We start from the raw sequence: 25,432 nt of genomic DNA on the forward strand, positions 1-25,432 counted from the left end.
CTGGTTGACATTCCTGCTGTCAGCATGCCAATTGCACGCTCCCTCAATGCTTGTGGCATCTGTGGCATTTTGCTGTGAGACAAAACTGCACATTTCAGGGTGGCCTTTTATTGTGGACAGTCTAAGGCACACCTGTGCACTAATCATGATGTCAGATCAGCATCTTGATGTGGCACACCTGTGAGGTGGGATGGATTATCTCAGCAAAGCAGAAGTGCTCACTATCACACATTTAGACAGATTTGTGAACAATGTTTGAGAAAAATGGTACAATTGTGTATCTGGAATGAATTTTAGATCTTGAAGTCCATCTCATGAAAAATGGGAGCAAAAACAAAAGTGTTGCGTTTATATTTTTGTTGAGTGTAGATATGCAGTCGCCAATTGAATGTGGACCTATAAAACTATTTACGTGTTTACAAACGTCACCTGGCAGCTCTTGCTCAGAGCGACATGGTGTTGTCTGTCTGCTGGTTGCTGCAGGTAGCAGGGGGCTGTTTTCACACACACACAAACCGTGTGAGTGAGGGCTGTCAGCGGTGAGGAAGAGCAGACAGCAGCCGTTGCTAGTACTCGGCTCTGGTGAGTGCAGTATTAAAAAAAAGTTGCAAGATGTGTCGCTGGTCTTTGATTAGCCTTAGCGCTATGGCTGAAAGTTGGCAAATATAGCGGAAAAAGTCACTAGTTGGCAACATGTTAAAGATGTGACGACAGCGGGACACTGAGATGAGAGTTGGTCACGTGATCCGCTCTGTTGATCACTTCACTGATCAGTCGCGGACTGCTCTCTCTCAAACACAAAGCACTAATAATGGATGTAATAATAATAATAATGAAAAAATCTGTTGGCGAATTTCCCGGTCGCGCGCGTGCCTCTAGTTGAAAAAAGTACTCGCACTGTCTCAAAAGATTGTCGCAAAATGTGAGCATTTGGTCGCAGTCTGGAGCCCTGCAGCTTTGCACACCACTCCTCACTTGCAAGCAGCTTTGAGTAATCGGACCTCTCGTTTGTCAGAAAACTTTAAGTTCCTCTCGCAGCTCATACACACGGGCCAGCACTTTGCCGCACGACAGCGCGGTCCGCGTGTGGAGCAATAAGACTTTATGTTCCGCTCCCATTTCTTCACACAAAGACACCCGACAATGGTTAATTAGGTGATATTAGATAATTTCCCACGGCACACCTGACGATCTCTCCCGGCACACTGGTTGAAAATCACTGGTTTAGGGAATGTGGCTCATTACTCATTTGTCCACTAGAGAGCGCTCTTTCTCTGGCAATAATGGGCCCAGTTTCTCACTCCTCCACTTGAAAGTTATGATCATTGCCAGAGTTCTTGTCATGCTGCAAATGTAGCCTTCCAGGTTTGTTTAATTGATTCGTTAAAATTGTGGTATCAATGAATAAAAGGACTAGGACAAACAAAAGTATAAATAAATATCATATTTATTTTCAATCAGAGCTTCCCTCTTATCTGAGAAACAAGCCCAAGCAGTGCAAACATTGGACCCTTGTTGGACCAGTTGATTTCAAGAAATTCCAAAAGCCTCAAATTCCAAGATCAGAAAATAAAATTTAAATGTCTTACTCTGACACAAACACGCTCTCACACTACTAACCTAACACAACCTCGGAAGACCATGTCAAATTAATGAGTCTTTAAATAAATATGATAACTACATATACACAGACAATAAATACATAAGTTACATTAATATGGCCCCCATAGAAAACATGTTAAGAACAGAAATAACTGAGCCACTCAGCTCATAACAAAATCAAGTCTGCAGGTTGTACTAGGGTAATACAAAGGGAGTCACTTGTCCATGGAGAACCGAGGACTGACATTAGTATTTAGACCCATTCCAAGAAGATCATCAGAGTCCACGTTGAAATATCTCAGATTGTTTGGTGGTTGTTCGGACACGCTCTCGCCTGCCAAAGTATTCCTAAGTGGTAGGAACCGAGTGAAGGGGACGGCGTGTCGATCCAGGGACTGTTTTGATGCCAGAGACACAGGAAGTCTGTGGTGGGAGGAAAGTAAACGTGTGTATCCGTCTGCCAGCAGCAGCTCTCTGAAGGTGCAGTCCGTCTCTGTGTAGTGTGCCTGAAAAGGGGATAACGGATGCAAATGGTCAGTGAAGTAAGGGAAGGACAGAGGCTTGCCGGTATTAAAGTGTTTTTCTTTGTTATCTGTACCTGGCCCCTCAAATGGCCCACATAGTCCATGCAGAGAAAGAGCAATGAGGACTGTCCCTTGATGACAACGTGGCCTGGTTTCACTGATTTCAGCTCCAGCACACCTGGGAAAAGAGACACAAAAAATGAATGCATCTCCTGCTGCTCTCCATTGTTTGGGCCTCAAACGATCCAATGAAGTGTTTGGATGTTTTTGAAATGAAATCCTCCTAAATTGGGCGAACGTATATTCTCAGCTACTGAATTTGTCATCCATCAAAATATTTGTATTGGATTTTTCAATTTAAAGTCCAATTGAATAAACACATATACTCATAAACATAAATATAAAAAAGTGTACTAAAATAAATAGAATAAAACTCAAATAGTAAGGAATTAAAATTTAATAATAATCCAGTCATTCTATCTGTTTTTTTATCTGTTGAATACTCACTGTAGGGGGTCTGCACTAGACTTCCTGACACTCTCCCATCCGGGGTCAACTGCAGATACATCCCTCTTCTGTGATTTTCTGCAACAAGAATTCAGAAATAAGCATAAAGAAGGAGTTTTGGGGGCAGCATTATCTCATATTTTTGCATTAAATATATTGCGGAATTATTAAAAATTAAAAATATTATATATACCTGTGTAGAGGTGCCCCTCTCTGACATGACTACCAAAGGATAAAAGTGGATTAGAATCAGGAAGATAAAATGCCATAGAGAAAGTAAGGGGCATGAATAAGAGGAAAGAAGACAGATAGGAGACAGAGGTGTGTGGAAACGAAACCATTTGGAGATAATAGAAGAAGATCAAGGAAAAAATGTATAAATTAAAATAAATAGCCAGAAAATATAATAAAAATAAATAGGAAATCTCTGTACAAGCCAATTCTTTTCACTTAAACTATAACTAGGAGCACGTTTGGTGCCCTTTTTAAAGGAGCTATGGAGAAGGAGGTCCTTCTTCCTGAGAGAAACGTATGAGTCAGACATTTCTAAATAATTAAGCTGTGATTTAATGGCGAGAGGAAGACCTGTGTTCAAACGCTATGTATGGGCTTCTTCCGAGTCGGTTACAGTAAGAGGGCTCGTAAAGTCCCAAGAATTTGAATACAATTCATCCCAGGCCAAATAGCACTTCAAAATAGGAATGTATTGATGGAATGTTTCCGGCCTTGTCCATTGTTTAACCTCTTTTGGAAAGTTATTTTAACATTATTCACAGACATCTTAGAATAATAGTGTGTATATTCAGTGCAAGTTATATATAGGTTTTTCTTGCATACTTCACATAAGCACCAGCTAGTCTTTTGACTTTTCAAGTCAAGTACACTTTTTTGCTTGAATTGAATAATCAAGATCTGTGTCAAAAATTTAAACATCCCTCCTGTTACTCAATTCTATCATTGCTTTATCAATAATCTTGGTATTTTGATGTGAACACTAATGTTAAAGGCTTCTCTTTGACTTGTTTGATCGGCTCACACTGTCAAGTATTGGTAATAACACTTTGTCATGAGTGGTCAAAGCCTGGTGACTTTCCTCCAAGGCTTCCACTTGAGAAATATCCACATTTCCCAACTGCGAGAAAATGTTACACAGGCATATCTCTCTACGTCATCTACTGAATAAACTACAACAACCATTATGAGGGGGCCATGTTTATCTTACTTTGAAATGTGTGTGTTTTTGAGAATGTGGGAAACAGTGGGTGAAAATGATATACAAGCAGAAAGTGTTTATGTGACCGCAGCTGTGAAGTCACCAGAGAGGATGTGAGCCAAATTTGTAAACGCACCGGTTAAGAAACACACTTTAAAAGTGAATCGCCAACTTGTTTGTGTCATTGTGACGTTAGAGGCCTACTTCATCAGGGGTCGGGTCATCAGGATTGATATCGATTTTCTTTTATCCATCATAACAGAGTCTGAGAGCAATGTTAATGTGTCCAAAAATCTACTGTTTAATTGAAAATAAACCATGTATTTGTGTTTAGTGTCGAAGCGTCCAGGGATACATTTTGGAATGTTGAAAGTAATATGTAACAAAGTTGCATTTACAAACACTGAAAAAACATTCCTTCATGTTTACATTGTGTTCATGTTATAACTTTTACTGAGTTGTATTGGGCCTCATATTCACCACTTTAGTGTGAATGAATGGAAATAATAATAATCATATTCAGCTTTAATAAATAACGAATAAATAGATTTCGAAGTGATGGCTAAACATTTCTGAAAAATGGAACTCCAGGAGATGATGCTTTTCCCCGTTTACTCTTCAAGCCTCCAAGAGCATCTTCTCATTGGAAGTCCAAACACAGTTGCCTTTGTGATGTTTATGTGTGTTCAACGCTAATGTCAAAAATACTTAGGCCTTTTTGCTCAAAGGCCTTTTTGCTCTTTCACAAAACAAGGTGAATAGGGTATGTGAGTTTTAGGGACTAATGGGCCTCCCCACTAGCTTTTACACGGTATGACTCTATACAGTAGAGTACATCAAGAATGTGTGTGAGAATTGGTATATATACGTTTGAAAATAGAAGAAAATAATTAAGGATTGAGGAGAAGGAATTTAGTTGCAAAATACCAGAAAGTTTACAAAAAAACAAAACAATTTTTTAAAATTCCTACTTTCCTTACTTGAAAGATAGCTACAAACATTTGTACTATTTATAAGCTTGTTATACTGGGATTTCCACTGCCTCCTGTTTTGGCTTATCTCCAGTGTTGTGGTAAACAAAACAAACCTGACTGAGCAAAAACACGCAGTATACTGTATGTTGTACTAACAGGAAAATATGGCTGAGTCGATTTTATTGCTGTTATATTTAAATAATAAACAGCTGTAAAGCCAACAAGGAGAACAAGACAATTTCCTTTTTTTATGTCTTTTCACATAAAAGTGCAATCTGTTTATGAGTGAAATTAATGTGGTCTTACCTGAGATCTCCTCTGACCTTTCAGTGTGAGGGCAAAAAAAAAAAAAAAAAACTCCTCCATGGCCTTTTTACAGGTATGTTTTTTTTAATTACAGCTTTTACAATCATTATCATTATTATTATCATATTATATTCAATTATCATCACTATTCTCCAATAATATGAATTTAAATCATAACACAATTTGTTTTATTTTTTTCTCAAAATGTACACATACAAGTAGCATATCTTAATGTCCATACTTTTGAAACGTATTTCATTTTTCAACCTTAAAATGAAATAACACTCAGTCTTAAAACTAAGTATGAAATGAACATACATTTTAATACACACACAAACACAGGCACGCACGCAAGCGCACGCACGCACACACACAACACACACACACACTCACACACTCACACACACTTAGAATAGCAGTTATCATAAAAAAATGATACAAATTAAATACACACATTTTACAAAGTCCTGACCCAAGCTTCCACATCATTAGATGATTGATATCATGACGTTCACTCTAAAATGGTTGGTTTTGGCATGCATATTAACACAAATGCTTAACTCTTTTTTTTGTCCCAGTTTGAACAGGATTTTGTCATAAAGCACTTTGCTAATTGTCTCATTGTCCGTCCTATTCACATTTGTGCATCTCATATCTGTTATGGCTTAAGAACATACATTTCATTTCCCTTGTCTACTCTTAAATTCTCCCTTTGAACCTCCTTCAACCCCAAACCTGCAAATGTGTCGCCTGCAGTGTTACTGGGTGGAGCATGTTCTGTTATCAGTCTAAGCCACAGTAAGATCACAAGTTTTTTTTTCATTCTCTCGATCTGAACAGGAATGCAGTTTCCAATTGAAAAAACTCTAAATCAATTGTGTCAATTTTGCCATCTTACACTAAAAAAACAAAACAAACAAACAGGAGATGTATTCACGACAGGCGATGGTCACTTTCTACAGGCCACTTTCTACAGAATCAAACAGCGTCATGCCACAACTATGGATGAAGATGGAGAGAGAGAGAGAGAGAGAGAGAGAGAGAGAGAGAGAGAGAGAGAGAAAGAAAGACAGAGAGAGAGATGGATAAACAAACATTCACTCATTATTTTTTCATCTTTTCAGAAATCATTCACTCAGTGTCTTTGATTCTTCGAAACGTCTGTCTCGAATGTCGTTGGTCATCTTCTAGTGTCCATTTTTGATTTTGATCCTCAGTTTTTTGTCTTCAAAAATGTGTTTTTCTTTCCTCATCGGGTAAGGGACGAGGTGGGGTTCTACAGAAATGGAATACAAACACATGTTAAGAAACATAACAGTTCCTGCTGACATGAGATGTTTGATTCAGTGTTTACATATGTTTTTTTTAGCTTACAGATACGAATCGTGCTGTTCTCACCTGGTGTGCTTATTCTTTTAGCAGGAATATGTTCTCACGGACGCCGACTCTCCTCTTGGACCAGAGTTTACTGACAGAGAAGACGGTAATTAGTAAAGAAGACAAACTTAAATCAATGCAGTTGTTCACAATGGAAAAAAAACTGTGTGTATATCTAGATTCAAAATGGTACTCTAATAATGACTAATTATTAAAACTAATATTTTTGTTGAATTCAAATCAAAGAACAATGGTTTTAATTGTAGATATTTTGTCATTCATCCAAAAGGATTATTTAGTTATTAAATATTAATTTGCCTTAGGAAAGCCAGGGTATGCTTTCTGAGGAAATTATTTTCAGCAGCTTTGTATGAATAAAAAACATCATATTTTAACTCAACCATTGTAATAGACAAGATTGAAAATCTTCAACCAGGGCTACATAGAAATGATGAGGCCAAGAGTCAGTGGACAACACCTAAAAAACCTAAAATTAATTTATCAAACCTAAATGAGCTTGTGGGGCATCCCATTCTAAAACCATGGTCATTAATGTGGAGAGCCTTTGAAGCCGTTAGCCTAGCTTAGTAAAAAGACAGGATACAGGCCCTGCACCACCTAACAAACACATTGACAGATTAATTAGCAAGCTAGTTAGCTGAAAAATACACATTTTTCTCCCTGTGGTGTTAATATTCTTATGTCTGACAATAAGTGAATCAACCAAAATGTAAAAAATAAATAAAAAAAATAAAGAAGGAAGAAGAAGCAGTTTATGTATAATTCTGTTTTCCACCCTTGGTGTTAAACATTTTTTTTTACCAGAAGCACCACTTAACCAGATTTTTGGCTGAAATTCTGATGTAAAGTGGACAGTGGAAAAATCTAATTTAACAGAAGCCGTGGGTGTGGGACGTCCCTTGTTTCCTCACATTTGAAAGACCAGTCTCTCAGAGAGGGTTTGTGTCCCAAATTCTCCAAATCCACACTATCCTTTTCACTATAATCCTTTATGCCAACTATGTTGTTTCTACATACCTGTGTACACCACCAAAATAAATGTTTCTGTTCACAGTCACATTTTTCAAATCTCTGAATTCTGGATTGACCATACAATAGGTACTTTCTGAAACAAATATGCCAGCCTGGAGGAGAATGAATTGAAGAAAAAAAAGATAGTTTGAAAAAAAGTTATTGTTGGCATAAATTAAATTAAATTTTAAGTTAATAAGCCTGTATAACAAGTATCAGGGATTTGCACACATCAAAAGTAACACAAATGAACATGCAGTAACATCTTCTGATGCAGTTTCTGTGTCACTGATTGTTTATTTGACTTAGTTTGTTAGTATAAAGTATGACCAGTTTAACCAATGTTAACATTTCATAATTCACATTGACCCTCACAAAGGTTTTAACAGAGAAATCAACTGTGTAATGTGTAGTAGTGCTGCTGGCGTGCTCATTTAGGCCTCACCTTCACTCTGGACTTTTCTCAGGGTGACAGATGGTGTGGAGATAGCGGAGGCACGGAAGTTGGCAGGTAACGTTTCTGAAGAGTCTGAGGTCACGCCGCGGAGGTCTTTCTCTCGGAACATCTTCCTCCAGGATGGCGACCGCGTGAATGTTTTCGTGCCGTCCTGTTGGGGGACAATGAAGTAAAACCAGTGATTTAAACAAAGTGGTGTTTGACAAGGCGGGATTTGTTGTGACAATGTCCCACAGTTGCACTGTGTTTTTAAGTCCTAGATGCTCTAACTAAGCAATTAGCCCTGGTGTAAACACAGCTGAACTGCTTCGGCTTGCCAACAATTTGCCAGCCGTTTTACATGCGCTGATGCCTTGAAGCCTCTATTTATTAATTTATTTTTCGCATAAGAAATATTTTAGTCCGCAATGTTAACCCTGAGAGGAAATGATCCTATCACATATTTAACAAAGGGCAAAGAATGGAAAAGTTTGGATCAAAGGCTCCGATTGTCAAGGAAAACAGCCTTAGCCAGGGCTGGCTGCATTGAAAACACAGAGTCCCGCCTCCTGGTAGGAGCAATTATCTGGATTGATTGTCGACTGACAGTCTGCCTTTGTCGTACCTCATCTGGCCTCCTCTCAGTTCCCATGGAGATGAGAGCATTGTACTCCTTCTCTAGGAGCTGCCTCGCCTGCAGACAGACACAGAGTTTAAAGATCATCATTAAGATCATTGGAGAGTTAAAGATCAGGATTATCTTGGCATTAAGGCAAACAACAAGGTGTGACAATGACACTCTCTGACAATCGCTGTGAGATATGCACAACAAGCTGACTATACAGGTGTTGTACTGTGGAGTATACCTGTGTGTTCGGATTGGGAATCTGGAGGAGGAGGGCCAAGTCAGTGTAATCGAAGGTGTCATCCAGCGCCAGCAGGGCCCCATGCACCCCACTTTCTAAAAGGTTGTCAGCAAACTCTTTCAGACCGATAGCCTGCACCCAGCACATCACTCGCTCATTGGACCACACCATGACATCTGTGGGAAAGGATATAGAATATCAACAGTTGGTTCAATAAAAGACAAAACAAGGATGTATTATTGTAAGTCCGAGTTTCATGTCTGGAGAGAATATCTATCCATTGGCTGCATGCCTCACCTTGGTTGTGGTGTTGACTCTCGTCCCTCCTCCTCTCCAGCTCCTTCCTGTCATAGTTCAAGCGCTTCAAGCACATGATGCCATAGTGAAGGCTCACTCTATAAGTGACAAAACAATCATGTCACATCAGAAGTTGTTGCAAAGAAACTGAGAAACATTGAATCATGCACCATGTATCATTCCTCAGACCTGTGGAAGCTGTCCACCATCTTCAGCTGGCCCCTCAGTTCTTTCTTGGTGAGGTGGTCGAGCATGCGAGCGTCCACCAGGGACTCCATGAAGTAGGAACGGTACTGGGGCAGACCCAGGCTGGGCAGCCATTCGTTGCCCACCCACTCATGGTTCATGTCTCCATAGGCCAGGATCTGGAGGGCGGTGGGGGGTGATGGAGACATATGCAGTAAGTATTACTATAATTGGACATGAAATTGAAACAAAATATATACACTTGACATTGATTGTCCTATAATATGCCCATGAAGTGTCAGAGTTAGAGTGGCATTTTGAATTGTTTTAGACTGGTGACACTTTCCCATAACAAAGTGTTTGTAAACTATAATAATGGCTTTATTTATTAAAGGTTTACTAATGGTTTATAAAGCATTTATTATAACTTTATATATATTCCTTAATAAGAAAATCTTTTGAGTGGCCTGGCTGGGGAAATACCTTCTTAAGTTTGACACTGTAATTTTAGCAGGCTTTTTGAATCAGCTTGAAGACCTGACCTCAGATGGGTACATTGGCTGATAATGTCCAAAAAGACAAAGTTGAGACTTAATCCAATCATATGGAACCTGACCCAAAAGTTACTGTAGAGCATTAGCAGATGATTCAGTAACCATTGCCCATTCCTTGCACCTTATAAAACCCTTATAAAGGTGCCTTATAATTTAGAGTATGAAGCTAATTTCCCATATAATACAAATGAATATGAAAAACACTTATGACTTAAATTTTAAAGTTATTTGTTCAGCATGCCTTTCTGGTTTTCATTATAGCCATCTCATGAGGGACAGATTTACCACAGTTTACCTTCAACTAACAGAGAACAGACTCAGCAAAAGCTTTACAACCCTTGGCTCTTAGAGTATTTTATGAGGAACAATCTAGTTCAAGTGTCCACGCTGTTTGTCAGTTTTGCGTCAGTGTAAGAGAATAACAGATTACACAAGCACTAGCACGTCACAATGGCAGATGTGTTTGGCATCAATACTAGTCATATGCATAATGTAAAAAATTATGTTTGTGATTGTTATCAATTTCACTCTCGCTCCTCGCACCAATGAATGTCACATATTAAAGGTGGAGTCAGCAATTTTGGAGAACACTTTTTTTTTTCGAATCACTTTTTGTCAAATCAGTGGTTATCTCCTCACGATCCACTACCTGGTTCCCTGATTTTGACAAAGCGTGATTTTGACAACAAGCATTCTTCAGAATTGCTGACTCCACCCTAAATGCACAATGTAATGTTTTCACGTGGTTACTACCAGGAACTCACCTGATCCCAACTGAACTCCTTCTGTTCCTTGTGGTTCAAGCAGAGAGAAGGAATAAAAGAGAAAAGGGACAGGGAGAGTTGTGCAGAGAGAGAGGGGAGAGATCACCAAAGGGAGAGTGTGTTTTGTGTGTGTGTTATGGTGAATCGGTGTCAGGAAAGAATGCAAGAGAAGCAGAGAAGGAAAGGCAGAGGGAGGAAAAGTCTTGTTAGTGAGTGAGAAGTAGTTGGGAAAAAAACTACATCAAAACAGATTTTGAGGGAATAGTAAGGGAAAGGTGCTGCCAAACATGCCTAATCAGAGACAAAGAAAAAGAAAAAGGCTTATCAATGTGAGAAATCAAAGAAGTCATTTTGCTTAGAATAAAGAGGCCAACACATAAAGAATGAATGATATTACATCACTAAATACAGAATATAATTTTAGATTGTTTGTATCAGTACTCTAGGCAATAAATAAGGCATAAACAAAAAGCATATTTAAATCCTAAAATGTGTAAATCTCTTTAGATTAAATGTGAAGTTTGATATTCTTACTGGCTTGGTGGCAGCAGCGAGAGCATCCATCTCGGCATGTGTCATCCAAATATTACTGGTCGACTGTAATGACAGTAGGCAAATCAACACCATCAGTCTCCTTTGATTTATCAGTGTATGAATTTAAAAATACCCCGGCTGAGCAAACATGACTTTTTTTAAATTCTGTTTTGATGTTCAGAGTTGCGTTCTTACAGAGCGAGTGCTGGCGGGCGCAGACGGACTGGTGAGGGAGACCATTTCCTGGATGGCCAGGCGGAGTTTGAGCCTGTGCAGAGGGTTACTGATGCCGATCTCCCTCTGGATCTCCGTGTCTGACAGGTTAGCCATGATGGCGCCGCTCTTCACGTTGGCGCGACACGCTGCCACGTACCACGCCGGCATCCCCACCCACAGCTGGGTAAACAGAAAAAAGGACGTGAACATCAACGCCTGTAATTATGATACTGATCCAGTGTCACACAACCTCTAACCGGACACTTTTGACAGAGTGCCACCACGTACCTCGAGCCATGTAACAACAGTCGGGCCATCCCAGGAGGCAAAAGGCAGACCCTGACGACAGGCCTCCTCCAACAGGTCGTGTCTGGCAAGGAGTAATGGAAAGCAGAGATTAAGTTTGACAGAGATTAATTTCTACAAATCTCCCCTTACCACTGCCTTCTTTTTTTATAAATAGCAAATCACTTTGAACTTGGGATGATAAATACCATGACATGACCATAAGGTCAGTTTATGCTTTTTAAGATGAGACACTGCAGGTGAATAAAGGTGAGTAAAACATTTTGATTTATAGATATCATCATGAAACTATGCCAGTTAATTACTAACATGATTAAACCAATCTTTCTTTTTCAGAAATGTTTGAATAAATATGGAAATGTGTCTAATTACGTTACCTTACATGACCAGGGGAATCAAATCCACCAGCCCAGGCCTAGTTAATGTCACCCTCTACCATTGGCCCCCTGTCTGTGCCAATTACTAATACTCTTCAGCCTCTCTGAATGAACATGAGGAGCGTGTGGAAAAAGTTATTGATCATACTTCTTTTTGCTGCGGCGGTCTTTTTCCACTGTTCCGGTTCCAAGTTTAGTCAGGCCTAATGGGTCAGCTGACCCCAGGTCGTCAGAGGGTGTGGAGGCTGGAGAGGTCAAAGGTTAGAAACACATGTTACTTTGTGTATCTGCCTCAGTGTTTCAAAATCTCTAAACAGAGACAATTGTCAATCGGAAGACAAAATGGCGACTTGAATGAGCAGCTTCCACTGTTCACTGACCAAGCGAGGAAGGTTCTCTCCCTGGTGCACCGATCCTCCCTTTTTCCTTTTTGCCAAAGAGACGACCAATGGACGACTTGATGCTTTTCTTTTTGCTGGCTTTGTGGAGGGAATCCTGGCTGGCAGTGATGGCACCATCAGCCGAGAGACTAGAAGGACAGAAAAAGGAAAAAAAAACAATCTGACATCAGCACATCTGAGCCCAACACATGAACTATTCATTTATCTATTACAGTATATTGAGTACCTGCGAAATTCCCTGTGGTCATCAAGGCCTGCCCCCGGGTGAGTGTGTGTCATTCGGTCCAATCGTAGGGCTCGGGGGACAGCAGGGTTGGAGTCGATCAGGGCAAGTGCTTTGCATTCTTCACCATCTTTGCTATTCTGCAGAGTGGTAAGGTATTGGGTGAATTTTTTAACATGGCCACCTTCTTCATGTGGGACACAATTGCGTCTTACATCACGTATCTTTGACACACACACGGTACCTGTCTGTCTGTCTCCCTTGCAGGGGAATGCGGCAGGCGGGGGGTGGAATGTCCGGAGCTGGGTGGCGAGGGCGAGGCCAGCGTGGAGGAGGTGATGGAGGGAGTCATGTACCCTCTACCCATGCTGTCCCGTCCACCCAGTGAGGAGGGCGGGAGAGGAGAGGCATCCAAAGCCACGCTGCTCACACGGCTCTCTATCTCCTCCGCCCTCAGCTCTGTGCTCTCCTTCTCCTCCTGAATCAGCCTGAGATGAGAGGAGAAAGAGGAGAAAGCATTTGATTCCTAACAGTGAACAGTTTTACCCCAAAAGGCTATTAGCCATATTAAACTCTGAACTGAATGCAAACCCCCCTCCCAAATAAATGGCTTTTTAATGTGCAATGATGAATCATTATGTGCAATTGTATCAATGAGCACTTTTTTTGAATCCAATATTAACTTCATATGTTGGCTATGAATGAATGAATGAATGATATTTTTATTTTCGTAACATGCCACACAAGTGGCCCATCCCACACAGGATTACATGACACAGCTATAACTACACAAAACGTGTAGTACATGCACAATCAAAAAAACAATATACAATACAAATTATCCAGTCAGCAATTAAAAAAGTTCTATATTGGAACAGCCAAGATAACATATCAGTATCACACATATAATGAACTTCTTTAACATTGACTTTTTTAAATAAAATTAATCTCAAATCGTGGTAAAACGGACAATACAAAATAAAATGAATTTCATTTTCAATTTCCTCAAGCTCACAAAAATGACACAGCCTATTCTCCTCGCTGTGAGTGTATGAGTATTATGATCAAAATGCATGTCTATGTAGTATAGAATATGTAGTGTGACTGAATGTAACAAAAGCATTTATTCATTTATTATCCATTTTATTCCGGTCCTTGAGTGCACCTGAATTCTGAATCTTAACTTTTTTTAAATGTTTAAAATGTAGGCTAAAATATTAGTTGCCTGAATAGTCTAAGCATCTCATATTATTAGGGGTTAAGGTTTACCCTATAACCCTTGGTCTTGTGTAGTGCAAAACTACAATAGACATAAAACTCACTTGATTTCCTTGTTGATGGCCTCCAGTTGCTCCTGTAGCATGATGGCCAAAGTCTGAACATCTGTCTGTCCGCTAGGAGAGAGCAGCTCTGATCCGAACATAGTCTCCCTGTCGTCCTCATCATCGGAGCAGCCTCCGTCCACACCGCCTTCATACCCAGGACCCATCATAGTGCCGCTGTCCCACTCTCCATACTGAACATAGGGAACAAAATGGTGAGGGGGGATTCAGGAAATGTAGTATTTTAACGACACATTGTCCCAACGTCATCATCATCATCATCATCAGTGACTCAGTAAGAGATCAACACCACCTCTTTTAAATCACTTCTTAAAACACATTTTATAGACTAGCTTTTACGTAATACCGTCTATTTATTTGTTTACTTTGTGTATGTATGAGTATGTGTTTTTTGATAGTATTTATCTATTTGATTTGTACTTGCTCCTATGTTTCTTATGTCAAGGCACTTTGTAAACCATTGTTTTTAAAGGTGCTATATAAATAAAGAAACTATTATTATTTTTATAATTACCTTGTTATTATCGTCTCTAGGAGGCCCCCACCGGCCGCGGTGTGCCCGTCTGACCACCACCCCACTGCTGGCGCTGCTGTAGCCGGAGGGGAGCGAGCCAGTGCCCTGAGGGTACCGCAGCTCCGAGGCGCTCCCTGGTAGAGATCTTCGGAAAAGGGTGGAGGGGAGTGAGCTCACGCTGCCCGCCCTGTTGTGGAGATCCACAATTTATTATTATTTGTTATGCCAAAATACTTGAACATCACAATGTCCCCAGTTTCAACAGACAGGTTGCTCGGTAAACACTAACTGATTTAAAACAGTATCCAAATGAATAAAAAATTATAATACTATTTATACTGTATGTCAGCCAGAAAAACACCCTCTAGGCACAGGAGGAATAATTACTTTTTAAAATAGATTATCGTGGAAATACATGGAGGCTAAACAGAGGAGTAAACAAAGAGGTGTGCTCAGAAGGGGCAGTGTACATATAGTATCCCCAGGGATACTTTTGTTTTCATTTGGGTGGTCACTAAATCAAGGACATATTGTATAAATGAATGAATTTCCCTTAATTGTCTCTAACCTGGAATAGGAAGCGCCTGGCCTGCCTCTCAGCTGATCCAGCTCCACTTGGATTCGCTCCAGCTCAGCAAGGAGCTGCTCCTAAAGCACAGAGGAAGAAAAAAACTCATGTTTTTTTTCTTAATTTGTAAAAAATGACCTTCATTGTTAAACACCATTTTCTTATTTGTGCGAAATAGAGGGATTTTGAAAACTGGGAACATTACAATATACAGGAATTAAAGGAATTAAAAATCCTTAGCAAAAGGTGTAGATAAGACTGTTGAGCAATATCACATTTATTATAGTCCTGTTGAAATTTGGATAATGCACAAGATTAAAAAAATTGCTTGGAACCCGAATACCTTATTAGCTATAAGATCATCTTGGATTTTCTTCATATTGGAGAGTTCCTCTGAAAGAGCATTCTAGCAGAGCAGAAGTATGAAAATATATGTTAAAACCCATTGTTAGTCTTTTATCACAAAATATTCTGCAGCGCTAATTGGTCTAGTCGTTACCTTCTCCTCTAGTGCCGCCATCCTCTCTTTGAGGTGGAGCTGCAGCCTCTCGTTGGACTCCGACAGCAGCTTGTCCACTGTATCTGAGAGACGTTTGTTGTGTTCGTCATTCATCTTCTCCCTCTGCCTCGCCTGAAAATGAGGCAAGGGCATAAGAGAGGTGCTCCAGATAGAACAAAAAGCTTCCCTTTTCAAATTAAAAGTTATTTCTGCTTAAGGTGGAAAATGTAGCAGAGTGGAGAAAATGATGACGTTACCCTCTGAAGCTCTTGGTTCTTCTCCTCGAGTTGAGCCTCCATTTGCCGTAGTCGCTCCTCGAAGTTTCCATGGCGCTCCTCCGCCTAAATCACAAGAAAACATCATCGCATTTACAGACACTTCTGACGCATGAATGGACTGAATATAGGTCCACGAAAGCTTGAGGATCTTGGTAAAAAAAAGAGGCATGATTAACTGATGGATTGATCAACTCATACAGGCAATGACGGCATTGATTTCAAAACACAAATTTTAAATGAAACAGTCTGAGTGGCAGGCTGTTAGCTCAGTAAGGTATTGTATGAGATTGCCCGTAGCTCAAAGTACCTTGTTGAGAGCAGCAACCCTTTGGGCAAGCTGGGCCTCGATCTCAGGTAGCGTCTCTGCCCTCTGTAGCGTCTGCTGGAGCTTCTGCTTGGCTTCATCCAGACGTTCCTGTAGCTGTCTGTTCTTCTCTTCACTCTGGACACACGGACAAGCACCCATATATACTGTATAAGGACTGTTATACATAACGGCACTCACATACCAGATCCATTTTTAGATTTTTCTATATTACCATATAACTCCATCAAACATAGCAAGTGCTAAAAAGTTTCCTTTATGACTGTAATTGGGAACTGGATTACTCCAGACATTCCTTACCTCTATAAATAAAGCTTACTTACTTACTTACTTACTTACTTACTTATTTACTTACTTACTTACTTACTTACCTGTCTGTGCAGTGATTCCTTGCTGGCAAGCTCATTTTCCAGCTTGTCTTTGATATCATGGAGAGAAGTCGCCTCCCTCTGGGCGCTGAGGTACCTGCATACAACACCAGAGCCACCATCATGAGTATTAGAGCTATTAGAGTGCTTAGTCAACGTTATATGATGCTGGTGATTATATGCATGCATGGGCGTAATTTCCACTCACTTTTCCAAAGTCCTATTTTTACAGTTCCAGTCTGATTCATTGACTAAAGTACCACTAAAGCAGGTCCTCTTACTGTCCAAATGCCAAAGTCCAGGTGGGAGAGGCTCAACGTTGATACAAATTTAAATCTGAGTCATCATTACTGTGAACTGACGGCATTTAAGCACTAGCAGGTGATTTGACAATGTTTTTTCAAAAATATATTTTTAGGCATTTTTTATGCTTTATTGATAGTGTAGAGACAGAGGTGAAATGCGGCAGAGAGGGGAGTGACATGCAGAGGACGCCCGCGGGCTGGAATCGAACCCGGGTCCGCTGCTGGCCAAGGCCCATGGAGGGGACGCCTTACCAACTGAGCTAAAGGCGCCCCTTGACAACATTTTTGTTGTTGTCCCTCTCAGGCATAAAGCCTGTCCTGCGCTCTTGGAGGAGGTTGTTGGGGTGCATGCAGCTTGTGAGGAAGTCGCAGACACTATTTAGGGCTGAAAAAACCTCCTCGGATTTGGGTGAAAAAAGAATTATGCCTTTATTATTGACAAATAATTCTCCTCTAGAACGGGTTGTCAATAAAAGATAATGGTGTAAAAGACGGTGCTCTTAGTAGTACATTTAGAAAAAATTATATTTATTTATTTAAAAGGTTCCTTGTTGACTTTGGGCTGTTGCATCAGTTACTAAAAGATTAAATGTGAAACACTTAACCTAATGATTTTAAGTATACTGAACCATAAACACTGAGGAGTGGGGAATACAATTACATTAAAGCGTTTTAAACTGTGGGCCAGAAAGGCAGCTTTTTGATTTTCACACACAGCGGCATTAATGTAATGCAAATTGTATTTTGAAAACCTTAAACATTATAAAGAGATATCAGGAAGTCTTTGCTACACATTACCAACCAACAAGTGAAACATCTCAATGTCAGCTATGTGTATTACAGTTTCTGGATGTCAGAAGTGTGATGCATGAGTCCTCACTAAGATAATAAATTGATCAAATGCAGCAAAGGTTACCTGCGTTCTAGTGTTGTAATCCTTTCCTCCATGTCCTCCCTTTGGCAAAGGGCCTATAGGAAACAAACATATATCATGGGACGATATCAAACGCTGTCTAGACTTTCATGATGTAAACGAGATGACAACAAAGAGATACCTAATAAGAGAGGTAGAAATTCATTCATGTCTATTTACAATTCATTCTGCATTTATTTTAGACTCCCATATTTTCAGTAACATCAATATGCAAAAATCTATCCATCCATTTTTTATTATTTCATTTCCATAATCTCCTAGGCGTATTACTACTTCCAACACATATGCCCATTGTGTTCAAATAAACACTTGGAACCCAGGGAATGGAGGGATCTCAGGGGCTTGGCCAGGGAGAGACAGATTGGGCCTACAGACCTCTTTCACTTCCCTTTGGAGCTTCTGATTGGCCTCCTCCGACTTCGTCACCTCCCTCCTGGCGGACGCAAGCTGTTCCTCTATTTCCCCAACCTGACGTGACATCACAATGGGACACATGATGACACAGTTTGAACCTACGTGACTCAGTGTTAGCTGCCAGAGTGTAAATAGACAATGACAGTGATTCATTACAAAATGTATATCTGGTCAATGTTCAACTCTTTAAAGAGCATCACTGACATAAGGGTAACACGCTGAGTGTGACACATCTAATTCACAGTAAACTGGAGACACAATGTCTCTTTTAGATTCAAATTTTTCTTTTCAAATCCTTTTTCGTCAGTCAGTAATTTTTCGTAAATACTTTTGACCCATTAAACAAAACTGGACAGCGGCACATAGAACATGTCCAGGATTCAATTAAAATGGTGCCTTACTGTGCACTACACAGTATAATAATGTTTCTTAGAAGCTGTTGCAATAGTCTAACTGGCCACAAGAGGGAAGAGGGAGACCTGCTGATGTACTATAGATAGATCCCTCCCTCTTGGAATATACTGTTGGATATAATCGAGCTTCAGTGTACTTTAAGGAGTACATTAAATATAGAATCATTATATTCGGTGTTAATTATATAAACTAGATTAAAATAAACAATAAACAGTACAAATATGCACAATTGTTTGTATTTATATTCTTGTGAGGAACCTCATTGGCTACATCCTGTCCCTGGTGAGAACAATACCATAACCTTATAAGAATAGTTCAACATTTTGATACATATTTGCATTTATGCTGAAACTTATATGTGAAGATCAATACATTTCATGTCCATATAGTAAATTTGAAGACCAGCAGCTGCACACAGATGGAAATAACTTGGCAGTGTACAAAAGCCGAACTGTACAAATGACAGATAGTGGTTTGTAAGAATATTTCCTAATATATAAAAGTATTACTTCAACAATACGCTTTACCTCAGCACTTACTTTACCCCTAATATTTATCTTAACTCATAGTTATTTTAACCTAGAAGCTTACATCTGTAACTTTAAGTTTTGATTTGTCAATTTCTGAGTTTAGCAAAGATGATAGCATATATACAGTTCATTTTGTGAGGTTGTTGTTAAAAAATGAATATGTCTAAAAAATAAAAAGATTTGAAACATAGCATTTATTGACCTGGGAACACTAATCCTGTCAACTGGACAGGTGCCACCCAGCTGACAATGTCTCACTGGCAAAGAAGGAGAAAGCCTACAAAGGAGAAACAAGCTAATACTAAAATATCTCTAAGTAGAATTGAAAACGTCCTCACTTTGCAAAAAATGTCCTCACTCTGAAATTCAAAACCTCCTACGGTCCCCGCCATGACACATAAACAGAAACATACACTCACCTGTCGGCACATGAGGGCCAGCCTCTCCCTCAGCTGGGAAAGTTCAGCTCTCTGCCGCTCTATCTCTACCTCTCGCTGTCTTTCCAGCTCGCTGTCCTCCAGACCAGTGGAGGGACCATTGGGTAGGCGCTGAAATAACGACAACAAAGAAAAAGGAGTGATGAAGAAAAATATTCAGTTTGAAACAGTTGAGGTTGTAGAAGAAATGAATGACACTTATGTGGTAACACTTAGACTTAACATTACACTGACACACCATGGTACCCATACATCTACTTCTCTACTGACTTTCTGTACGCTAACACATACACAAAAACAACTGGAACCAACATGCATAAAACCCTCCCTTACATCTTTACCGCCGTCCACCCCTTGTTGACGTCTTTTAATTTGGTCTCTTAAAGAGATTACCTGGAAAGGGGGAGACAAAATGGGCAAACAGACGATACAAATGAATGTTCTTTCTTCACACCAAGCTACAGCATCGTTCAGACACAGGAATCATTGGCTTTGGACTTTACCTCTTTAGAAGACGTTTCAAGTTGATCCTCTAACAAGGACACCCTCTCGAGGGCTACACGGAGCCTCTCTCGAACCTGTGGGGTAGAAGTTACATCAGTCCACTGGCTAGCTATAATGGCAAAAGTTACTAGGTGATAGAGCCAAGTTTGGAAAAGGCCAAAAGGCTATCAAAGGATACCCAAACCAGCATTTTGGGTCTGTTCAACCTGATGACTGATGAGATAATAATGATGAAAAATATTCACCTGTGTATTTGTTTATTCAACTTTTAGGAATGTTGTAAGAAAAACCTTTTAGGGTTACAAAGAATTTGCTCCTAATCTGTCCTATTGATTTTTAAATATTGTTGATATATGATATAGATACATTGAATACTTTGTTTCTCCTCAAAGTGTAATTTCAGTGATATTTAAGTGGTTCAACATGTATCAAATATGGTTGCTTATGTGAAATCAACAGCTGCAACTTATTGTTTACAGCTAAAACAAGGTTGTTAATGTAGCCTACTGTTGCCATGTACGACCCCAGTAGGTTACATTAACAACCTGCACACTTAAAGCCCCTGTAAACCCAAATCCACAAAAGCCTTCTTTGGGGAGTTAGTTACATGCTCTGGTTAATACACAATAGGTATTTTGAACCAATCCATTCAGTTATTATTTTGTAAAAGCTTATTTAGACACCCACCTTTAATATCATATATTGATTTTTGCTACCTTTTATGCTTAATCCTGAAACACCTGATTCTTGCAGCCACTTGGGGACAGTGGAAATAAGTTGTACAAACACAATACAGACATAGGCTACTGTTTCAGCATTTGAGGTAATGTGGCTAACTTGTTAGCAAACTGCCTATTGACACATCCAGCTGATACAGAGCAACATCAGTATCATATTTATCATTCTAAGTCCAATGGTCACGTTCCTTTTGGCTCTCTATTCCTCTTCAACATTACCTCTCGGAAATATTTGGATATTAAGCTGTTAACGGCTCCACTACGTTGACCATCATAGCTGCTAACTTGTTCTGTCTGCTGTATGGTGCTAGGTCAGCTCACTTAGAATAAAAGTAAAGGACTTTTATTTTCCAAATTTCTCTTTAAGAACAGATTGATTTTTTTTTGGCCCTGAACTACAATACAAGGGAAAACAGTTGGCCCACCTTCTCATCAAGGGCCTTGTGGTGCTCAAACAGAGACTTGAGGGCCTTGAGGACTTCCACCTCACTGGAGACCCCCGCCGGGGACTGGGCTTGTCTTTTCACCACTGTCATCCTCAGACTGCGCTCATGGCGAGACACCAGACACTCCAGGTGTTCCAGCAACAACTGTAGAAGCCAGTGGGTTCACAAGGAAGGAGACGGGGGATGTGACAGGAGAATGAAGGGAGAGAGGTAAGAAACAGTTCGAAGGAAGGAGGACACAGAGACAGAGAATATTCAGATGAGTGAAGGATTTCAATGGAGACAATGGGATAACATTCGGGGTTTAGAAGAGGACAGGGTAGCAGAGAGGGACAAGGAGTTAGAAGGAGAGATAAGGAGAGCAGATAGGGAACAAAAAAAAAGAATTGGGATTTACGAAGAGAAAAACAGAATGTGGAGGAGAAGGGGAGAGAAAAGGAGAACAAACCTCAGAAGCAAATGAAAGAGTCACACCCACACAACCACAATGGGTGAGGAAGATAACGCAGAGGCTGTTACAGTGCTAATAAGCAAAATGGTCGCTAAACGTCTTACACGTGTGTTGTTCCTCTCCGCCTTGAGCTCAGCAATCTCCTCCTCCCTCTCCAGAAGATGCTCCCGGCAAACGTTGAGCTCTTTAGTCAACACAGCAAACTCCTGTGGAACAGACATGCAGCGTTCAGAGGCACCGAAAACCAACTGTTAAAACCATTGTTGTGTATGACATGATGTGTTTGATAGAGGGGGGGATTCTCTTCTCAGTCGCTCAAGCTTCGATGAAAGTTTTAAGGTACACATTATAAACCAGGCTAGACCTATCCAAATCTAGTGACTCTGGAAATTAAATAGAAATGGCTGCCCTCAGCACACACACGTGCATGCAGACACAAACGCACACGCACACGCACACACACACACACACACACGCACACACGCACACACACACGCACACACGCACACACACACACACACACACACACACACACACACACACACAGTAATTAACACATAACAGTAACACCATATATACCCAAAGCCCTACAGAAAATCACACTTTGTGAAACACCTGAGACCAGGAATGTAGGAAGATGTCATGTTATAAAGCTGCATAATTATCATGCAAATCACTGACACACTTTCCACCAGCACTCCTGCTCATCCTCCTCTGTGAACTTGCGTTCATGGATGGATTACATCACACTGTTACACAATGGCCCTGCACTGGAATGCACAAGAGAGAGACCCCCCGAAAACACAGCATCGATATGTCATTCACAACACCGCTGGGAATACATTTGCATCCTCCTGCATAACGCTGAAACGGAGTGCAAACAGTAGAGAGTGTCCTACAGTTTTTCTTAAACTAAAAGGAACCAGCAAAGAACGCCATGCAGAATAGTCAGTGATTTCTTTATGTCTCCATAAAACACCGTCAAAGCCACTTCAGCTCAGAGGCAATTGCTGTTTATGAGGGAGACAATGATGTGTAGCCAGAATTACCTGCTTTATGATTCCAAAACTGTTCAAAGTAGACACATGAAATTGGTCTGTGTTTGTATGGAAGAGAGAGAGGGATAGATCTGTACAGATGGTGACACAGTGGGTCCATTGGCTCTTGGCCTTATGGGATTCTTTCTTTTTTGGATGGAGGTCAGCTTCTCAGTTGGCTTCCCTTGTCCCCTTATAGTTTATTTTCTATTTTATCTCACTCTATCGCTATAGGCCTTGGTCTCCGTTTATTTAAACTAAACCTTTATTAACATGCGCGGTCCTGTATGGGGTAAAAATAGTTATATAAATATGATATTATTATATATAAATCTGAAATGTTCTTGTTGCTGTGTTAGCTGCAAAGGGTTAGGGTTATATATTTACAGAACAACCATACTTTCAAATGCGATTGAATTATGTAGTCTTTATGTAGCCTCCTCAAATACTCAAATTGTGGACTTTACTATGCATCAGTGAGTTGTTCACGGTGGCAACTAATGATTATTTTCATTGTGGGATTAATCTGATGATTACTCTTGAGTAAAGCATTAACTGTTTGATCTAGAAAACTAAATAAATCAAAGATAGCCATTGCAAATTCTGAAAGCGTAAGGTGACATCTTTGAATCATTTGTATCTCTCCAACTGTCCAAATGAAACTGAAACACAAAGATATTCAGTTTACCATCAGATAAAGACAGAGAGATATAGCAAATCCTCACATTTGATAGACTATAACAATTTGTGGCATTTTTGCTTCGAAAAAATAAACAATCAATGAATGCATTATCAGCATGGTCGACAGAATCAGCTTATTGATTAATGACAACATTGTTTTAGCTCTGGATGTGATAATCAAATATTAGTTTTAGGGCTTTGATGGTGTTTTATTAGCAAACTTGGTGCTACTTTGTAATTAAAAAAAATAATTTGTACCAAACAATGCAAAATAAATAAACTTAATTGGACTGAACTACATACCATAGGTGCTGATGATACTTGACGCACTATACATTTGAATACTATAAGCACAATGACCATAGTATAATAATGACAGTTGCTCCGGTGACTCGAAATGCCCCATGCTTACTTGTTTCTCTGTCTCCTTTCAGATTTAACATTACAATTCGATCTCAAAGCTTAGTATACAAACGCAATAGTTGGGAATTATCTCATGTAAAAAAAAAAAAAAAGCTTTTTGTGTCGTAAACGTAGGATGAAATGTTTGAATTCGGGTTATTTTCAAGTGAGAATAAGAGCATAAGAGAACTGATAGAAAATCAAGTTTTAATTTAAATTTAAACTGAACCCATAAACAAATATTAGGTTCCAGCGCCATTAATCATCCATTAACAACATAGTCAACAAAAATAATAAAACCTGATTACACAATAAGGGGAAAACTGCGGATGCAACTTAGACTAAATGGCCAGAAGCTGATAGGAACATAAACCCTCTGCATTAGTAAGAACAACATTAGTGAGGAAAACTCAGGCAGGGAAGTATTTAACATCCACTCTCTAGCTGCGTCTCTCTTCATGAACTGTCACTGCAAAGGCTTACTGTCTCCTGAGCTCGCCTCACACTGACACACACCCAGAAAAACACACTCCTACGTAACTAGACTGTGATAGCACTGAGGATAAACCCTGTTGCATCACAAGGAGAAGAGTTCAACTAAACACTTGCTCTATCAGCCCAACAAACACATATTTTCACCTACTGATTCCTCTACTATTGGCATCCACATGTGCTTTTATTTGAAGATGGAGTCAGTGATTATGGAGAAGGCCATGTTGTCAAAACCACTTTTTGTCAAAATCAGTGGGATGTTGTTAGCTACGGTAGGCCCCTTTGTTTACATACTAGTTTACAGAGCCTAGAGCCTTTTTGCAGAGCACACACAGTACAGACAGGTATTCGCTGATTTAGAAAAAAAGTGATTTTGACAACAAGCTTTCTCCAGAACCTCTGACTCCGCCTATAAGAAGATTTATCTTATTATACTTCGGAAATATTTTCAATGCAGGACTTTTACAACAAAGTAGTTTTATAGGGCCTTTGTCATGGGTACGCTCACCCAGGAACTACGTCTGGCATAGTAAAAACACTACCGCTTTTGTCCAAAGGGGGTGCAAGAAATAACTCAAAGCATCTTTAAGTACAGGATCTGAACAATTTTTCAAACACACAATTACACACACACACACACACACACAATTACACACACACACACACACACACACACACACACACATGGACACACACAAACCAGTTAGTCCTACCTGTGGCAGCGCAATGGACAGCTGCCTGGAGAGGGACTCCTTTTCGTGGCCCAGCTCTCGGAGGCGGAGCTGAGCGGTACCCAGGCAGTCCTGCGTCTCCCTCAGGTTCTCCAGGAGGCGCTCCCTCTCTGTCAGCATGTTGACCATCAGGGACTCCAGGTTCCCCGTGCTGCCTCCTTCATCTCCCCCTCCTCCTCTGGCCTCCCTTCCACTGAAGCCTCCTCCTCCTCCCCCCATGGCACTCCCCGCTCCCCCCACTCCCGCCCCAGCAGGTGAGGAGTTGCCCCCGCCAGAGCCACTACGCCCATCCTCAGAAATGGTGGGCATCACTTCGCACATCATCAT

The 25,432-nt window shown here is 40.2% G+C and overlaps 2 protein-coding genes across 2 annotated transcripts; both read right to left on the minus strand.

The window, feature by feature from the left end:
- Window positions 1-1,817: 1,817 nt before the first annotated feature.
- Window positions 1,818-2,974, minus strand: fgf21 (fibroblast growth factor 21; the record flags this gene model as incomplete). The annotated part of the gene is made up of 4 exons (XM_080049056.1): window positions 1,818-2,108; window positions 2,201-2,304; window positions 2,634-2,711; window positions 2,827-2,974. 4 exons carry the CDS (start codon window positions 2,972-2,974, stop codon window positions 1,818-1,820), a joined length of 621 nt encoding a protein of 206 aa, XP_079905182.1.
- A 3,554-nt stretch (window positions 2,975-6,528) lies between these two features.
- Window positions 6,529-25,432, minus strand: LOC307266909 (liprin-alpha-3-like; the record flags this gene model as incomplete). Its single annotated transcript, XM_080049040.1, has 30 exons — window positions 6,529-6,594; window positions 7,981-8,143; window positions 8,597-8,665; window positions 8,838-9,013; window positions 9,135-9,232; window positions 9,324-9,499; window positions 10,639-10,665; window positions 11,173-11,235; window positions 11,368-11,568; window positions 11,677-11,758; window positions 12,220-12,316; window positions 12,452-12,600; window positions 12,699-12,835; window positions 12,940-13,183; window positions 14,018-14,211; window positions 14,553-14,739; window positions 15,121-15,200; window positions 15,464-15,526; window positions 15,620-15,751; window positions 15,877-15,960; window positions 16,205-16,339; window positions 16,594-16,687; window positions 17,812-17,864; window positions 18,205-18,297; window positions 19,607-19,735; window positions 19,958-20,017; window positions 20,128-20,202; window positions 21,291-21,455; window positions 21,867-21,968; window positions 25,088-25,432. The coding sequence occupies 30 exons, from the start codon at window positions 25,430-25,432 to the stop codon at window positions 6,542-6,544; spliced, it is 3,726 nt and encodes a 1,241-aa protein (XP_079905166.1). The 3' UTR covers window positions 6,529-6,541.

This window comes from Ammodytes marinus (genome assembly GCF_949987685.1).
Source record: "Ammodytes marinus genome assembly, chromosome: 20".
Classification (NCBI taxonomy): Eukaryota; Metazoa; Chordata; class Actinopteri; order Uranoscopiformes; family Ammodytidae; genus Ammodytes; species Ammodytes marinus.